General features: G+C 49.9%; 2 protein-coding genes across 2 annotated transcripts in view; one reads left to right on the forward strand and one right to left on the reverse strand.

Annotated features, from left to right (window-relative positions):
* The window catches only part of LOC132908264 (probable serine/threonine-protein kinase yakA), a 56,476-nt gene extending 50,199 nt beyond the window's left edge, over window positions 1–6,277 (reverse strand). Inside the window, exon 1 of the mRNA XM_060962122.1 lies at window positions 4,029–6,277. Within this exon, the coding sequence (XP_060818105.1) occupies window positions 4,029–4,216 (188 nt within the window). The 5' untranslated portion in view covers window positions 4,217–6,277. The remainder of the gene's footprint in view (window positions 1–4,028) is intronic.
* The window catches only part of LOC132908263 (DNA (cytosine-5)-methyltransferase 3B-like), a 59,875-nt gene extending 41,308 nt beyond the window's left edge, over window positions 1–18,567 (forward strand). Inside the window, exons 3-19 of the mRNA XM_060962121.1 lie at window positions 11,413–12,589; window positions 12,872–12,960; window positions 13,358–13,462; window positions 13,543–13,624; window positions 14,003–14,113; window positions 14,203–14,346; window positions 14,722–14,813; window positions 14,899–15,009; window positions 15,120–15,342; window positions 15,863–15,990; window positions 16,093–16,140; window positions 16,604–16,668; window positions 16,780–17,051; window positions 17,158–17,394; window positions 17,793–17,934; window positions 17,993–18,210; window positions 18,299–18,567. Coding sequence (XP_060818104.1) covers window positions 11,413–12,589; window positions 12,872–12,960; window positions 13,358–13,462; window positions 13,543–13,624; window positions 14,003–14,113; window positions 14,203–14,346; window positions 14,722–14,813; window positions 14,899–15,009; window positions 15,120–15,342; window positions 15,863–15,990; window positions 16,093–16,140; window positions 16,604–16,668; window positions 16,780–17,051; window positions 17,158–17,394; window positions 17,793–17,934; window positions 17,993–18,210; window positions 18,299–18,525 — 3,471 coding nt within the window. The 3' untranslated portion in view covers window positions 18,526–18,567. The remainder of the gene's footprint in view (window positions 1–11,412; window positions 12,590–12,871; window positions 12,961–13,357; window positions 13,463–13,542; window positions 13,625–14,002; window positions 14,114–14,202; window positions 14,347–14,721; window positions 14,814–14,898; window positions 15,010–15,119; window positions 15,343–15,862; window positions 15,991–16,092; window positions 16,141–16,603; window positions 16,669–16,779; window positions 17,052–17,157; window positions 17,395–17,792; window positions 17,935–17,992; window positions 18,211–18,298) is intronic.
* The last annotated feature ends 101 nt before the right edge of the window (window positions 18,568–18,668 follow it).

The following is an 18,668-nucleotide window of genomic DNA, read 5'->3' on the forward strand; positions in this document are numbered from 1 at the left end:
GCTTCGGGCTAAAATAAAAACGCGAGGGAGATAACCGTGTGCGAGACGCGAGAGAAAGGAGAAGAGTGACGGAACAAGGAAGAGCGAGGGAGAGAGAGAAACGGCCGAACGCGTACACGTACGGAGAAGAAAAGAAAGAACGGACAGAGTGTAAAGGCGCGAAGGAGTGTGCAGAGTAAAATGATCGGCGCGAAGGGAAGGAAGAGACGACGGAGCTGGAGGGAAAGGTAACGCGGACGAACCGAGCGTACTCGAAGGAAGAAGAACGAACAGAAGAAGCGCGAGCCGAGGAAGAAAAAAGAAAAGAAAAGAAAAGAAAAAAAAAGGAGCAATGGACGCGCGAGGAAGCAGAGGAGAACCAGTCGAGACACACGGGGTTAGGGTTTCGCGTCGCTCGGAATGCGATTTACGCGCGTTAACTCTAAAAGTCATGCACGTCTCGTCCTTACGTTCCTTTTTTTCCCCCCTTTCCTCTTCCTCGGCTTGTCCTTTTATTCTGGTCCACTAGGCGGGAAACGATCTAACCGATCGGCCGCCACGCTCCTCTCCTCCTCTTTCAAAACGCATGCCGAGTGTTTTTCCGCGTTTCGACTACGTGCCGCGAATATCGGAGACTCGGCCGTGAACGAGACGTACTCGCCATTCCATCGCGATTTCCCGAAATCGCGAATTCTCGACAGACGCGCGCGACAATCAGCCGCGTCGATCACGACTGCCGCGTCGTTCGCGTAATAACGCTGCCAGCTAATTAGAATCCTAGTCCGTGGAAGAATAATTGCCGTGATTGCGCCAGCCTCGATGCTAGCGATCGAGTTAGCCAAGACTGGGCTGCGGCGTTACGTGCACGTGTTCCGACCAATTCCAAAATCAAAATGCTCGAAAGAATCCGCCTGTTCGATCCGACTACGTATACGGCTCCGTCGAGTCCAACACCGACGACAACGAATCCGAGGATACGCAAGACACGCTGTTACAGCGACGCGTTGTAGTCGGAGTCATCGAAGTTGCGTCGCCAAGTCCAAAGTGGTCAAACTCTCCGTAGAACTTTAAACTCTGACTCGTCACGCGTCACGTATTTACGCTATTTACATAGAACGCGTCGACCGTCTTCCGTTCGTCGTTCACGATTCCAGCCTTATTCGCTCTCCACCTCCAGCCAACTCTTCCAACCTCAGATCGCGCGCCAATGCGACAACCTTCGTCGCGTATCTTTATCGCGGTGCTACCCTGGACGCGGTGCACGACCAAGCTTCGACCGAACGTGTCCGTGTAAAGTTCGTCCTTGGTCGGCACGTTCCAATCGTTCGTTACACTCGGGGGTGGAGGACGCTTCGCTTTTTCTTTTTTCTAAGAGAAACGTTAAACGGTGTTAAATTACCGTGGCAAAGAATACGGCTTTGTCGAAGCCGATTCTCGGATACCTGGCACTCGTAGGCCATTCATGTATTCCGAACTTATGGAATACATGAATAACTTGGACGAGAGCGACCGGCAGCGAGACGAAGGAAGCGAGCGGACAACGAAGAAGGAGAGGGCAGAGACTACCGATCCGAGAAGGAGGCTCGATCTTATCGATAAGGTCGATTTTTATCGGTGAAACACGATTTATCCGCGACACGTGACCGCTTTCGCGTTCTCTCTACCCTTGTTGCTGGCGTCCGAGGAGCGTAGGTGGCACCGATGAAATCGTTTACCATATCTTTCTCGCGTTATCCACGCCAAAACACGTCCTTCGGCCACGTGGCTTCGTTTACCTTCGTATCTTTCGATCGTTGCTGTGCCGAGACCGCGACCGCGACCACGACCGCGATCGCGCGTTCGCACCACCGACTCGCAATTTCCTCGTCGTTCCTTCCCTTCGATCCTCCGTACCTACGAACGACCATAATCTGTCACGTCTCTACGTTACGCGCAGCTCGTAGCAACGAGTGCAAGTCCGATCGAACTCTCCACTGGATTAGACACACGGACTTTGATCTCACACGTGTTTTTCGCTGTAGTACGTACGCTATATTAGCAGATTGCGGTTATCGGTTGATTTACCTTTACGGGAGAAATCCTGCTCTTCTTCTCGCTTCTTTATCGAGTTCCTATCCGATACTTACGTCGCACGGGTATTTGGAAATTACGCGTATCTCAATAATATCGGATCGTACGTAGCTAGACAGAGTGGGAAAAAAAAAAAAAAAAAAACAGCGGGGCTAGAAACGCATCGGAAAAGAACATACAGATACATAACGGAAGCGAAACTGTCCTCTATAAAAGTTAGAGGAGCAAGTTTCTCTACTTAGCTTTGGATTATTTCTTTACAAAGGTTCGAGAAAATAGGAATTTGAAAAAAAAAAAAATTCGCCACTTAATCGTTAGCCGATACGCGATTGTATTTGCGTGAGCGAAGCAAACGGAATATTCCTTTTACCTCTGCCTCGTCGTTCCTAGTCCTGTTTTCCATTGCGCGTAGTAGCGTTCGATACTATACCGTTGGTCGCTTGGAAGGCACTCGAAAGGAATGCAGATCCGATTGGTCGTTTATCATAAACTCGATGCAATAATAAAAAACACGCGTATTGCAAAAAGTTTCACACCTACAAAGTTTTTACACGTCTACAAACTCTCAAAGTTTTGTTTAGAAAAGCATCGAAATTCATAAACACGCTGCTAGCCAGAGAATTCGGTGTTCGCTGGGTTTCGTTAAACGCTACTCGCGCGTCGTTTCACGCGTCATCCTACGAACCACGAACGACGTTTCGTCGGAGGCGACGCGCGTCTTCGTGCATCGGACGAAGCGAGCAGATTAAACGGATATCGGCGACTCGCGATCGCATCGAATAATAGCGCGATGGAGAGGCGAGGAAAGTTGGCGAGGAATTTGCCGGGAAACGGCTAGAGATAGCAGATACCGGTCGAAGCGGAGAATCTAGTAGCCTTGACCTATTGGCGGCCTCGCGTCTGGTCCAAACTTCTCGCGGTTTCGCTTCGCTTCTGTTCGATTCGATTCGATTCGATTCGGTTTGATTCTGCAGAAGCCGCGTCAAACGCGTTTATCGGTGTCCGCTTCCGGGCCGGACACAGCCCCGCTACAAGAAACTTCTTCCTCGCAAGGAAAAAAGAAACCGCACGACTATCGACGACTGTGTTCGCACGATGCGATCACCGACGGATTTAGCCACGCGTTTCGTCTTTTTTCCTTTTCCTTTTTTCTTTTTCTTCTTTTTTTTTTTTTTTTTTCTCTCCCCGATCGAGGAAAACGCTCGTTCGACTCGCGCGTTACCTTCTACTCGGTTATCGCCGCGACATCGATCACGGTACGCGAACCGTGGTGGGAACTTCAACGACGAGATACCTCAAACAAATTGTACGGTTTAAGGAACGAGGGCACGACCGGACCTTGCGCAACGAATACAAATGCTACCCTGTCCCTTCGTGGCGCGTGACGAAATTCATAAAAAGCCTGAGAGGTCGGGAACCAAGGGTGGAACCGCGGCCATGAGACGGGGAGACAGAGACGGAGAGAGAGAGAGAGACGAGACGCTCCTATCGACGACAACGCGATAACGCGTTCGTGGGAAAGACTGTGTGACGAAATTGAAGGATTCGCACGGTGCGACAGAGACCGAGTCGTCGACGAGCGATCAAAGATTTTCGAGCCACCGATCTCCTTCGATCGTCTCGGTACCGATTGCTTCGACTTCTCGTTCCGACGGCAACCGTGTGGACCTTTCCACTTGTTCGCTTTCGTAGCGCTTTTGCTCGCGCTATCGTTGCTCCGTGACAGCGAACGATCGCGCGATACGCGTTACTCCGAGGGGAAAAAAGTTGGAATTTCGCGTGGAAACAGGGAACGTTGGCCCGTGTCGTTGTGTCGTCGTCACCGTCGGAACGCGGACTCGGCCTGCGATTCTCAACGGAGATCGGTGCGAAAGTCTCGTAGAGACTTTGAAACGGTTGAAACGTTTCGCGGTCGAAAGGGTAGGAGAGCGTAACAGAAGTAATTACAGCGAAAGGTTTCGCGTATATAAGAAACTTACAGTTTGTAGTGGTGCTGCATATGATGAGCCAAATGCAGGTCGGCAGGATGTTGTTGAAGTTGCTGCTGCTGCTGTTGTTGCTGTTGTTGCTGCGGGTGCATAGCCTGGTGATGATGTGTCTGCGGGGGATCCAGGCTAGAGGCACCCAACAGGGTGGCGCTCTCCCTAAATAGCGTTGCCACCTGCATCCTGGCTGATTATCGGCCGCGTTTCCCAGCGAATAACCGCGTATTTGTCCGTTGGCGAACGAGTCGCGTCCTTGCGAGATTCGATACCACTTGCTGCTGCACGGTATGACCGGTAGAGTGGTTGCCGACGGTTTTGCCAGTCTTTGCGAAGCAGCGCGCTTCCTGGCGTCGAACAACGTCGGGATACTCGGGATCGCAAGGTTCGAGAGAAAGATTGGAAGGGTCGATAGACGGACAGGTAGACAGGTAGGCAGGCAGTCGGGTGGCGGACGGGTATGCGGGCAGGCAGGTACAGGCAGACAGGCAAGCGAGCGAGCAAGCAAGCGAGCAAGCAAACTGACAGACAGGACCGCTCTCCCCGACGGCTTCGCGGAGAGAACGCGAGCCGTCGGCAGGGTAACGCGAGTAGAAAGAACGCGCGCGATCCCGCGTGACTAATATGCTCGCACCAACACTCACTACTACGGCACTGTGTGTCACCCTGCGTCGAACGTTAAACTGTCGTGTACCGTCGCGACGACGGGACCGACGGCGAACCCGGTCGGTCGCCGACGACGGTCGCCGGCAAGGAGGCGAGACGGACGACGACGAATCCGGCGGCGGCGGTGGCGGCGATTGCCGCGTGTTGCAGCGGATTCGATCGAGATTCAATCGAGTCCTCTCGTGCTGCTCGTCCTCCGGTTACCGCTCGTGATCCTCCTTACCACCATCGTCATCGTCCTCCAGGATATCCGACGGTCGGTCTCGGCAGCGCCTCGATCCTCCGTCGGGCAGCTGTTGACGTCGGCTCGGTGTATCCAAAGCCGCGATGTCGCGAGGGCGAGAAACAGAGAGGCAAAAACGGTCCGCTGTCGTTAGCCGGACCCACGGTGTCCAGCTGTGTACGAATACTATGTACTCTCGGTTGCAGACCTTTTCGAGAGACGCTGCTCTCTCGCGATTTTCACCCGTACGCGGCTACACGTGACCACCACAACCGCGATGGTTCAGCCACAGCCGAATATCCCTCTCGGCCGAAAACTTTCTTCTCTTCGAGAGTTTCTCCTGTTCCGCGTTGCCGGTTCTCGGTCGTCTCCTCTCGCGTCTCCTCTCGCGTCTCCTCTCGTTTCTCCTTCGGTCTCGTCGTCTTCGAATCTCGTTTACTTCGCGCTAGCGACGATACCACTGTGTGCTATACGGTTTCCGTTGTTCGGCCTGCTCAAGACGCGCCGACCAAAGAAAAGGCTACACGACTCGATTCTCGCGACGGATCCGTTCCGTCCTCCACCATCTCTTTCGCTCCTCGTCCGTTTCCTCGCTCTCGCTTCTCTTGCTCGTTCGCTCGCGGCAAAGCGGTCTCGTCCGAGGGATTCGCGTTCGCTGCACCCACGCCCCGGACGATAAAGACGGCACAATGTTTTCTCTTTTTTCCCTGTCTTCCGCCTTTCTCTCTCGCTCTCTCGCTCGCTCGCTCGCTCCTTCTTTTTCTCCCTCTCTCGCCTCTTTCTCCGTTTCACTGGACGAGCGTCGATGGTTCGTTCGGTCGTCTCGCCAACCGGACGACGAGTCGCGTTATTTCGCTCTCGATAACGCGACGTCGTGTACCGCTCCTAAACCTCGGTACGCTGCTCGCTACGACGATACGACACTCCACCGCGAACGCGCCTTCTCTTCGTCTCTCTTCTCTCCTTTGTCTTCGGTGTCCGACTCTATCCCGTCTCTGTCTCCTTTCTCTATCCTTCGCTGTATACGCCTTGCTCTGTATTCGTTTCGACGAGAAGTCTACTGTCGCGTAAACACTCGTCCACGCACACCACGGATGTTGAAACCGCGGCAGCAAGAGTCGGCACCGCACTGCTTGGTCGTGTCGCTGGTTCGGTCGCTCGAGCCGCGAGGTTCGTGCGTTTCCGACCTCCATCGACTACGTTCGGTCTCGCTCGGTTTCAGAGCCTCCCGCCGACCGCGTCGACGGCGGCGGCGGCGGCGGTGGTGGCGGCGACGACGACGACGACGACGACGACGGCAATGACGACGACGAAGACGACAACGACGACGACGACGACGAAGACGACGACGACGACGACGACGACGATAAAGTGGACAAAGACGACAACGACGACTACGTTGCTGGTACTACCGGTAACGGTAGCAACGGCGATATCTGTGCCAACGACGACGGATACGATTACGACGATTACGATCGTTGCTAGCAACGTCTGTAAAATTTCTACATTTGTCTCGTCCTCTTCTCCCCTCTGACGATCGTTTCTCTCTGTCAGGTGTAATAGACGCGTTCGCGTTCGCATTCGCGTCCGCGTTAACCAACGCTAATCGATATTCGACGATCGACGATAAATCGAGTCACGCGACTTTGATTGGTCAAGAGGAATCGATCCTTGGCTCTCGCTGCAATTATTTGCCTTACTGAGTTTCCAACGGTTCGCCGTTTCATCGTACAGACGTAGCCAACAGAAAGAACGTATTTGGTCGAATCTGCGTGTATTCCGACGGCATTATACAAATTACGCGACAACATCGCGATTGCTGGAATGTCGTAACCGAATCCTTCGAGACGAGTAACTCGCCAGCTCGTATCCTTTTCTCGACGCACCGATGGGCGCGACTCCTTTCGAAATTGCCGCGTACCATCGAACCAGTCGTGCTAATTGACCTGTCGTCTGCTATCTCGCGATAGCGACCTTCGAATTCGCCTTCGAACTCGAAGAAATCGCCAGACGCATCGAACGGAGACGATGGCGCGAAACCGTTCGAGTTTTCAAGGAATCGCGACCTCGAATCTCGAAAGAGACGCGTCGACCCGCTACGCAGTTGCCGCGAGTCTCGTAGATTCCGCGGGGAAAATCGATCGACGTTATCGATCGAAAGGTCGCGCGGCTCGACCGGCCGTTGCGTTGGTTGGCCGATTTCCTGCCAGTCTAACTGGCTCGCTGGCCAAGAGCCTGGCCGCGGTGGCGGCGGCGGCGGCGGCGGCGGTGGCGAGCCGTGCGCGCGGCTTGCGCTCCCAGCGTTTCACCGTAGCTGCATGCACGCGTCGAAACGCGGCTCGGTGCACGCGTGTCCGTGTAACGCGTGCAATCCATTCGACCGAGTCCGCCGTGAGGGTGTAGATCGGAGTGGGAAGGCGAGCGCGACTGTACGCGAACCCGTGTGGGTGAGAGAGCGCGCGCGAACCGGCGTATATCGCCGAGAGGCTGACTGCGAGACAGAGAGACCGAGCGTTGGAGAAACCGAGACAGCTTCGACGTATATAAGGGCACGTACGCGTACACGTATGCACGACCGACTGCCATGGCGGTAGTGGTGTATGCGGTGACCCTGCCGCGATGTAGGTGGATGGGATGCCAGGGCTGTACCGAGAAACCCTGTGTCGACGTCTCTCTCGGCCCCTCGAGAACCTATATCTTTCAGCGAATTTGTTCGCTCGCGTCTCCGCTCCAAACGTCCTGCAATTTCCATTTCGATCGCCTCGAACGATGCGAAGCGAGATGATCCGATCGTTCGTCCGCCGATCCACGGTGAACCGTTTTCGATTCGGGGCACAAGTGGCGCCGCACGCTCCGATCGAAAGTCGCGCGATTTCGCGCAAACTCGAAACACCGTTGCACGATTCGCCGTTTAAACGATTGGCAACGAAGCGAGAATCGAGTTTTACCGTGTTGCTTCTTGGAGAGAGGGCAAGCAAACGAATATTTAACGAGACGCGTAGTAACAGGTAGTAGTAGAGAGAAGGTAGACGGACGATCGTACCGGGGTTTACCAAGGGAAACGAAACGAACGTTCGTTTCGTTTCGCTTGGTAGATACGACAGGCGACGATAGTTCGATCGCGCGCCGATATCGCACGAGTGGCGCGCGCGATCTCTTTCGTCGATCGTCGCGGTAAAAATAATGTCAAAGTCAAACTCCTTAACACGCTCCTGTTTCGAGTAGCCGCTGCGTATGTGTGTGCGCGCGTGCGATGGCCAATCGTACGTATACAGAGACCAGCAGGTCGCAGCGTGAGCGCGAGCGCGACCGAGCGAAAGCAGCGGGGTCGAGGGTGGATTTCACGCAAAGCCGAGCGAGCGAGAGGGAACTCGTTGCGCGCCACTCGATGAAGCGAGAGACGAGCGGATCGTGGCCAAGCGGGAAACGCTCGTACAGACCGATCCTCGAAACAGAAAGAGAACTACCGCTGGGCAAACGAAAGGAGGTTCTCGCGCGCGCGATAGACAGAGAGAGAGAGAGCGCGCAACGCCTGCTGCGATCTAACCCATCCTTCGCGTAGAAGGAGCGACGAAGAGAGAGTAAAAGAGTGGGGCAGAGAGAGAGAGAGAGTGAGCAGGAGGGAAGGAAAAGACGATACCGTCGTCGAAGCTCACGCAAACACGCTCCTGGCCGAGCTCGCACACCGCTGCCTGCCAGACTCCCACCACGCGAACTTTCGGAAAAATCAATAGAATACAAGAAAAGCCCACGCTGCGCTAGGCGAGTGGAGCCCTCTCTTCCTCGTTCTTCCTTCTCTTTACAGCTCCCTTCTATTCTCTTCCTTCCTTCCTTCCTTCCTTCCTTCCTTCCTTTCTTCCTTCCTTTCCTCCCTCTCTTCTTCCTTCTAGCCTGTCTGCCTTCCTTCCGTGCTTCCTTCCTTCCCTCTGTTTCCCTTCTTCCTTTCGCCTCCGTGGCTCTCTCTTTGTACTCGCTTGCTACTCGCCGGTCGCGTCCACCACGCAAACGCGAAACGCTTGGCGATGCTCTGGCGTTCGACCCAACGACCAAGATAAACGATTTGCCTGAAAAAATCGCGAACAGAGAAAAAGCAGCTGACGGAGTCAACCGCACGTGTGCGATCGACACGAATCTCAGATCGACCAAATTGTCCGCTCTACCGTGAGTTTGCACCGAGTTGCGCATTACCCGTATGAAACCTTCCCTGTCTCTCTCTCTCTCTCTCTCTCTCTCTCTCTCGCTCGCTCGCTCGCTCGCTCGCTCTGTCTCTGGCCCGCATTTTTCCCCGTTTTTTTTTTTTTTTTTTGGAAACGAGACGCTCATAGAGACGTTGCTCCGTAGATTTTTCTTTAGTTTGACGAAAAGTACTTTTCGTAGGGTTGTTGTGTAACAGTTACGGTAGTAATAACGTAGATACGATGTAAATAAACAAGGCGTATAAGTGGGAATGGAGCAAGTAATTGGAAAACGATAGAAACGGAAGAGGAAGGAAGGCCGCATAGAGAGAGTGGAAGTTGGTTGAGCGAACGATCGCGCGGTGCATGGATCTCGATCCGTGTGCACCTTGTGCGATCCAAACGGAATCGTAGCCTACCTCGTACTAAACGGAACTGACCCAGCTTCGTGGCTTTGTACCCTTCGTTGATCCGTCTGTCTCTTTTTCTCTGCCAGTCGGTCGATCCCTCGCTCGCTCGCTCACTCTCTCCCCTCTCTTTCGCTGCTTCTTTTCGTCTTTGTCCGGTATTGCCGGTGTACGAGGCCTCTCTCTCTGTCCTTCGCCCCTTGACATTCTCCCACCGCCGACGAGACACCCTCGAGAAGTTTCAATTTATACTGAAAGTCGTCATGACCGAATCTACAAATACGTACACTCGCTCGCGTTCCTAGTCCATTCATATCAGCTGAGTGCACGTAAACGTTACCGTATCGTTGTTGGTCCGTGATCGCGTACGAGCGGTTCGTCGAACCGCTCTGTATTTTCTGTCACGCTGTTCGCCGTGCCGACCGAAATCTCCTCCTCTGTATCGCGCGACCAACAAGATTTTTCGAAAAACCTTGGGATCGTATCCTTGGCGCGTTAATCGACGTTTCGTGCGGTCCGAAGCGAAAAAACGTCTCGCGTGAGATCGCTACGCGGATCCAGTCACGCGACATCGCGAATACCGTGCGCGGCTAGGAACGCTACGCAGGATCGCGTGCGCGAGATTCCCAAGCTTCGAGTATCTTTGAAAACACCTAACGATACGTTTAATCGTCACGGCACGGTGAACGGCACGGTGAACGGCGCGCAGTGAACGGCGCGAGTCGGCAACCCAGCCGATCGCTCTATCTCGCTCTATCTCGCTCTCCCTCCAGAATCGTTCGCCTTCCGTTCACATTGGCCAACGAAGCAACGCTAGTTCCAACTTCTCGCATCGTCGCCCTAGTCACCGTCTGTTCGCGTTACGAGACAGACTGTATAGAGTTTCGCGTGGTGAAATGTTCGCGCGCCATCCAAGCCACGATCGGAGAACCGTAATAGAAGACTCGGAGCTCGACTTCGAGTCGGAGTCGTCGAATAGTCAGGCAGAGGAGGAAGGGTGGGAGGTAGGCGATAATGTCGGTTAAGGAGGCCGGCGAGGCCCGTTAAAGAATCGAGAACGTGGCCTCGAACGAGCCGACTGCGAGTGGACACGACCTGGCGGACAATAAAATAAGCGAATCAGCAGGTCGTTGTCGTAATTCTGGCTACGTCACTGGTACTACCCCTCTACACTCGACAGAGGGTCGTGTACCCTCGCGTAGAGGGGGATAAACGGTGGCGGGAGAGTGGCGCGGAGCGGCGCACAGAGAGAGAGCGAGCGAGAGAGAGCGAGAGAGAGTGAGGAGAGGAGAGGAGAGGAGAACATGGGGTGAGAGGCGCGCACGGGGCTAGGCAGGAGGGACAGCGGTGGTGAGAGGAACGCGCGGAACGCTTTATGAATGAATGTTTCCACGCCAAGTGTGGCGAGAGAGCGAGAGAGGCCCCCGTGTGTCCCGCGTGTAAACACAATAATACCGACGTTTCCATTCATCAGGTCGACCCCGGCAAAGCATGCCGCGACCTCGAGAAATGCCTTTCGAGGCGCCACGTGGATCGCATACCCCTCCCTAACCCTCTACCCTACCCTCCCCCCTCTCCCTCTCCCTCTCTCTCTCTTTCTTTTTTGTTACCAACCCTCCGCGGTGCTGTTTCAAACGCGATTTCAATCTTTCCTGCTCGTTTCATCGCGCTATCTTCTCCGTGCCATCGCCGTGGATCTCGGGCGCCGGCTCACGCTCTCCATCCGTGTCCTGCTTTCTATTCTACCTGCGCCGAAATTCGTCGTCCTTCGGGCGAACGCGTTGCCGCGATCCACCAAATTTCCAAGCCGAGAAATCCGCCAGAACGATGATCGAACGCGGCTAAAACATACCCAGTTGTTGGCCCGATGAAAGTTGCGCTTTCTAGCTCGAATTGTACGCGTGTTACAGGTCTTTGAGCGAACGAATCTACCCGAGAAGGATGCGTTGCAGCGATGGGCGGGGAACAGCGTTTGGTCCATGGTATGCGCCATGGAACTGGGCTTGATATCATCAGACGTTTCCCGAAACAACCCGCCGTTCAACACGGCGTCGGACCAACGATCGCTCGACCAGACCAACGCCACCGTTTCAAAGCCTTCGTTGTCCTTGGAAAACGACTGCATCGATGCCACGAGTAAGACCACGAAGAGTGCTCGTTCGAGATCGTCCACCAAGAAGAAACGAAAGTGCAAATTTCCATCTGGATCCATCGGCAAAGCGGCAAAGAAGAGCTCGCGCAAAGATAGAGCAGACGATTCGGACAACGCGAGCAACGACTCCAACACCGTGGATAAATTTTGGAAATCTCGAAAGGCGGGTCTTGACAGGTCGGAGAAACGGACGAACCAAGAGTCCGAAAGTTCGCAATATTTTCTTCCTGACGAAGCTGGAAACCAGCACCACGGCCACCATCGAGACTCCGTCGTAGCCGAGCTCGACGACAACGATAATTTGGCGAATGGATCAAATCACGCGGCAAACGACCCCGCCGTCATGCAAATTGACGTTCCGCAGACTCGTGGCTCCGATCAGCAGGTGTCCTACGAAAACGACGTGGCTAACTTCGTTCCAGGCGACTGCAATCGCACGGAGGAGAGCGATGGTTGCGCGATGACGGCGAAGATCTTGGAAATCAACGAACTCGACGCTTTTCCGGCCTCGACGCTCGTCTTGGACGAGCACAAGGAGCAAATGTTGATCGACGAGGACGTCGTTGCGCGTTGCTCGAAAGAAGAATGTAACAACGAGAGTACCCCGTCGGCGGACAAAACCGAGAATTCGTCGGAGCAACCACCGGAGAACGACGTTGCCCTTGAACGGTTCGACCAAGTCGAATCGACGAGTTTCGACGATACGGATACGCTTCCGCTGGCGAAAAGAATCTCGTCGGAAAGTCGAGCGTCCAACGAAGGCGAACGAAACAACGAAACGACGAAGCCCGTGAAAAAAGCGGCGAGAAACAAAGGATCCAGGTGGAGCGAAGAATATTACGAGCTCAGAAGGGTTACGCGAGGATCGATAAAAATCAGCAAGGATCTTTTCGTCGGCAAGCTGGTGTGGGGCTGTTGTTCGGGATGGTGGCCAGGCGAGAATTTCAAAACTATTTCTTTCTAACGCGTCCTTTAGTTCGGAAACTCGTATTCGAGCTTCGTACTCGATCGATTATCGGCAGAATGGAAGCTAGCGATCGGCTTACCCGATCGAAAGTTTAAACGCGCGTATAAAGCTGCAATAGGATCACGGGAATGCGCGTGACGCGATGTGACGCGATGTGACGCGACGTGACGCAACGTGACGCGACGAGACGAGCGCAATCGATGGTTGCAGCAGCTATGTCCTAAGTAAACGTTTCTATGTGATATTACAGCGTTAATTATCGATGCCGACCATGTAGGAATGTTGTCCGAAGCAGGCAAATCATGGGTTTACTGGATTGGAGAAGCTCGTATATCATTAGTGAATATATCTTTTAATTTATTTATTTTTTCTTTTTTTCTCTCTCTTTCTCTCTCTCTCTCTCTCTCTCTTCTTACTTACTCTTCGTTATTCTTACTCCCTTAACGGTCCAGAAAATTTGATCAAACCCGACCAAAGACTCGTTGGTTGTCCTTTGTCGAGAAATTAATCGAACATTAAATTACTCCGTGCGGTTGTAACGAATAAGTGGCTGTGATACAAACGTTACGAACTTACCGAATAACTCGATGTAGTTTGCTGAAACGCGAGGTATCAGTTGCAACGTGACCGAACGAGACGTACGAGTCTGAGACTGGACAGTTAAGGAGTAACGCTCCCCGCGAGCAAAACGGATCTTTCAAAATTGCCAACTGACATATCGGCGTTTTGTTTTCAGTTGAATGAAAAGACACAGATCGAACCGTTCACCTGCAACCTCAAGAGCCGACTAGCGCACAATTCGAACGAAGCGCGAATGCGTGTCATCGACGCAACTATGCAGGTTTTCTTTTTCCATCTTTTTCTTCTCCCTCCATTTCTTCTCTCTCATATTTTGTTACTTAGATACGAGTTTCGCTTCAGATGTTGCGGAGATTATTGGGCGGCACATTGACCAAACCTTACTTCACCTGGATCGGGAACAATTTACCAGGCATGATCGAGAGTAAGTGACGGAATACGCGGGTCGCGACCCCTGCAATCAATTATTCTTAGTTGATAGATTTTTCACGCTAACGAAACGAAGTGCACGCGACAAGAACGCGTTTCTTTCGATCGAAAATTTTCATACCTCGCTCCTCTCAGAACGATAACGAAACCTACGCTGTGATAAACTTTGGTATTACACTTTCGACTTATTTTTATGCGCGTAATCGGTTTCCGTCCGGTTGAACTACGATTGCGAAATAATAGCAGGAGGTCGTGACTCCGAAAAAAAAAAAAAAAAAAAAAAAAAAAAATAAAAAAGAAATAGGAAAGTATTTCTTCATCGCACGAACTGGTAAAACGGTCACATCGATTTGATCGTATTTTTCGTACATAGTGTTAGACGAAATCAGGTTCTACCCATATCCAGACAAGATACAACAGAGATTGAACCGTCTTAAGGAGAAGAACGCTAAAATTACGGAGAAATACTTACTGGACCAAAAACGTATGTTGTTACTTTCTTCGTTCTCTTCTTTTCCTCTTTTTCTTTTTCTCCTCCGACGCGAATATCAATTGCTGGATTTCTTTCGATAGGCGAAAGTCAAGGGAAAAGGTTGACCGAAAAAGCGAAAGATTCGGCGCAACGAGGCAACGTAGATTTAACGCATTTGCCGTTGAAAGAACAGAATCCGGGGATTATAGCGTGGGCTAAAATCGCCGGACACAATTGGTGGCCAGGTAATGCGCTTTAAGTTCCTTCTTTTACGAGGCTGCTCGCGGATTACGCGTTCTCTCCTACACAGTTTTCAATCGTTTCGATCTTTATTACGAATATCGATAGGATGAAGTTTCACATACGCTGTACACTGTCGTTCGTACGTGTGCGACCACTTTGTTAACACGAATATTACTAAAGATACGCGAACAATGAGAAATTAATGACGGAAAGTGGCTACGTACTATCGTCGTGTAAAACTACGAACGACAATGTTGTTCGCGAGTAAATACAATTTCAAGACTCGTCGAATATTTCGAGCATCTTTCGAATATTACAAATTCACCATTTAGACATCCTTTCGCACGTTTCCCAAACACGCTCCCTTTACGTTGCAGCGATGATTATCGATTATCGTGACTGTTGCATGCGTGAACCAAGCTTTGGTTGCCAGTGGATTATGTGGTACGGTGATTACCAGCTCTCAGAGGTAAAAATTATCGAACGTTAAACGTTCCATCGAAAAGGAACCGAATATACGCGTAGACTGTTACACGATTTTCATTGCGCGACAGGTGCACCATCAGTTGTTCTTGAGATTCGACAAGGGCATGGAAAAAATGCGCGACTACATAAATAATACGAAAAAGCATATATACCTCGTTGGAGTTCTGCAAGCCTCCAAGGTATTTATCCGCGTGTCGCGTCGTTTTCACCGTCTTTCGTAATCCACGAAATAATTCCGTTACTTTCCAATTTTTCTTTTTCTTTTTTTTTTTCTTTTTCTTCTTTTTAGGATTATTGCTCCCGTTTGGGATTCGAAACCGACAACTGGACTGTAAACGACGCGTTGAAATATTTCGCAAGGAAGGAAGATTCCACGAAATCGTGCGCTCAAAGAAAAGAAGATTCCGTCAAAATATACGATAAATATTCAGCTTGCATAACCGAGAAATTGTACGAGTTGAAGAACAATGCAAATGTAGACGATGGCCGGACGAATGACATAAAGAACAGCGGTAAGTTCGGCTGAATGGATACAATGTCACCCCGTGAGTACGAGGAGACGTTGAAACATTTGTACCGACAGCGTATAAAAGCTCTAATATCGTCTTCTTAATGAAACTAAAGGAACGATACTTTTTGACACTTTACCGACCGATTAATCGGTTTTCGTCGCCGACCCTTAGAATTAGCAATAGAAGAAGCAATCTGTTATTTGGTACTATGGTACCTTGCTCGGTTGCGTCGGTTGCGTTGCTTCGTAAGCTCTCACAGTTTTAGAGCAATTTGAAAAACGTACCGTTCGCGATGAAACGAAAAGAACGGTATTGGATAGTCTAAACGGAAATACGAGAATCTGCTCGTGAGCTGCCGGTCGAACGTGCGTATGCTGTTGAACCGTTAACGGTCAGTAAAGTGTTAAGAGTCGAGGTAGGTGGCAAATTTTGACTCGCTTACACCGCTATCGATCTCGGCACACCATATACGTTATGGAAAAATATCTCGTGTAAAACATAAGCATCTGTTTCGATCTAGATGACTTACGTTCTGCGATGAACGGAAACATTGCGTTCGAATCGTTATGCCTAAAGTGTCTACGAGTGGCTGAGGGTAAGACGGAAATTCATCCATTCTTCGAGGGATCTTTGTGCAAAGATTGCTCGGTAAGGTAACGCTAGTAACGCATCGATAACGTCACAGAGACGTCGTACTATAATTTTGCAAAGGCAAATCGTTGTTCATGCTTGGAAATTGAACCGTTCTAGGATCGCTATAAGCCCTGCATGTTCCTTTTCGGAAACGACTCCAAGTGCGTAAGTATTCCTGTTTCGATGTACGTGCTATGACAAGTCCCAGGGTTCGAAAGTTTGTTATGAAATGCAAATAAAGCGGGTTATCGGTTCTTGTCGAGTTAAACAAATATATTAGAATAATAGATACACTATGCATGCCTATTACACAAATGGCAGGTACAAAAGGAATATGTTTTTAAAAAAATAATTGGTTATAAATCATCGTAATTGAAATCATCGATGGAGAAAGAAGGAAAGAAATATGAAACATATTTCTTTTCATAAATACCATGTAAATTAACTAAAAGGAAGTTACAAATGTTTAAAAATTTCTAAGAAGCTACATATTTTTTGCTTCACTGACATACCCTATAGAATATATGGTACCGACAAGGTTTGGCTGTTAAACCCTGGGACAGCCAATGCATTGTACAATGTTTCACTTAGCCGAAATAATCGTCCAAATTCGTTGGTTGTTGATCAGTTTCACTGCACGGTGTGCGCAGCCTCTGGCATGATGATCATATGCGACAAAGAGGATTGCCCGAGGTAAATTTTTCTTCGTCTTTGCAAGTGTAATTTCCAAACGTACGAACATTGATAAATTGTGCTTTTCTTTTTTTTTTTTTTTTTTTTTTTTTTTTTTTTTTTTTCTTTCAGAGTGTATTGTACCGCCTGCGTGAAACACCTGTTATGCCCAACGACCTATGAACAAGTTCTACAGGAAGATCCTTGGGAGTGTTTCCTCTGCGCAGCTAACAGTAAGCCTCGACCGTCCTTCGATTCGATCATCAAGCCACGAGCGAATTGGAAAGACAAGATAATCAATATATTCCGTACGAATTGCAAATCTAACCCGCAACAGTTAGTGAAACGTAATCGGGAGAAGAAAAAGATACGCGTGCTATCCTTATTCGATGGCCTCGGTACAGGTGCGTACACTGCGTGGAGTTTCTACTCTTTTTTTCTCTGCCAAGAAGCTTGGCACTTGGTCCAGTCACAGTTTACCGAATTTTCCTAAAGATAGATTGCTTTCAGGTTTACTGGTACTTCTCAAGTTAGGTTTAGCCGTGGACACGTATTACGCGAGCGAGATCGACCCGGATGCGTTAATGGTGACGGCTGCGCATTTTGGCGATCGAATCGTTCATTTGGGTAACGTGAAAGATATTACGGAGGAAAAGATTCAAGAAATAGCGCCCATCGATTTGTTAATCGGTGGATCACCGTGCAATGATCTCAGTTTGGCTAATCCAATGCGTCTCGGCCTCTATGGTATGATTTGTTACTTTTAAACGCGATACCATATGTATGTACACCCCCGTTTACAAGTACATGTTAGAATAATTGTTAATAGTTGACGTTTTTGAAAACCATTATTTTCTTCCATGCTGTTGACTCGTTAATTTCGTCCAACTATTAGGTTGAGGTTAGGTTGGGGTTAGTTGGTATTGACAAAATCCGCAATCGCTTAGTTGCCCAACCTAATATTATTGCATTTTCTCATGCAAGCACGTATTGCATTCTGTTCTTAGACAAACAGAATTCTCGTAATCTGAGATAAGGATTAATCTGCATAGGAGAGAAGAAAATACGTAGGTACTTGTAAATTAGGGGGGTGTATGTAAGAACGCGTGAGCATTTTACGATTTTTCACGGATTTTTCGCTTCAGATCCAAAAGGAACTGGTATTCTATTCTTCGAGTACTGTCGTATCAAAGATCTGCTAAAGAAAGTCAACAATGAGCACCATTTGTTTTGGCTATATGAAAATGTCGCATCGATGCCGACCGAATATAGATTGGAAATTAACAGGTAAGTTGAAACCGAGTTGAAAGTTTTACGAGAACATTGAAATCTTGTTGTGTAACAGACATTTAGGACAAGAACCTGACACGATAGACTCGGCAGATTTTTCACCTCAGCATAGGTTGAGGTTATACTGGCATAATTTACCGATAGAAACACACTCATTGTCTACGCAACGAGAACAGGACGTTCAGGATATACTTACGCCGCATTGTCAACGTTATTCGCTTGTTAAAAAGATTCGCACTGTTACTACGAAAGTAAACTCGCTAAAGCAAGGAGGTACGTGTTCTTAATCCTTAAAAAAAGCTACTCTCCGTTCATCGTATCAATCGCGTTTTAATTATTAATGATTTCTTTACATTCGTAGGCAAATTGGCTTTGAAACCAATTCTTATGAAAGACGAGAGTGATTCCTTGTGGATAACCGAACTCGAAGAGATATTCGGATTCCCACGTCACTACACGGACGTGAAGAATTTATCGGCGACAAAAAGACAAAGGTTAATAGGAAAATCTTGGAGCGTTCAAACGTTAACTGCCATTTGTAGATCTCTTTGTCCTTTTTTCGAGTGTAATACGATTGAAACGAATTAATCGTGACACGTTTAGAAGAATCGAAAGTGTTTAAACATAGCGTGTTTCAAGAAGCAAAAACAAAATGATCAAACGTGAACCAGATCTCGCTTCGTCTAGTCCAAAAGGAGGATATAGTGAATATTTTCTCAAGTTTCATCACA

This window comes from Bombus pascuorum, chromosome 6 (genome assembly GCF_905332965.1).
Source record: "Bombus pascuorum chromosome 6, iyBomPasc1.1, whole genome shotgun sequence".
NCBI classification, from domain to species: Eukaryota; Metazoa; Arthropoda; class Insecta; order Hymenoptera; family Apidae; genus Bombus; species Bombus pascuorum.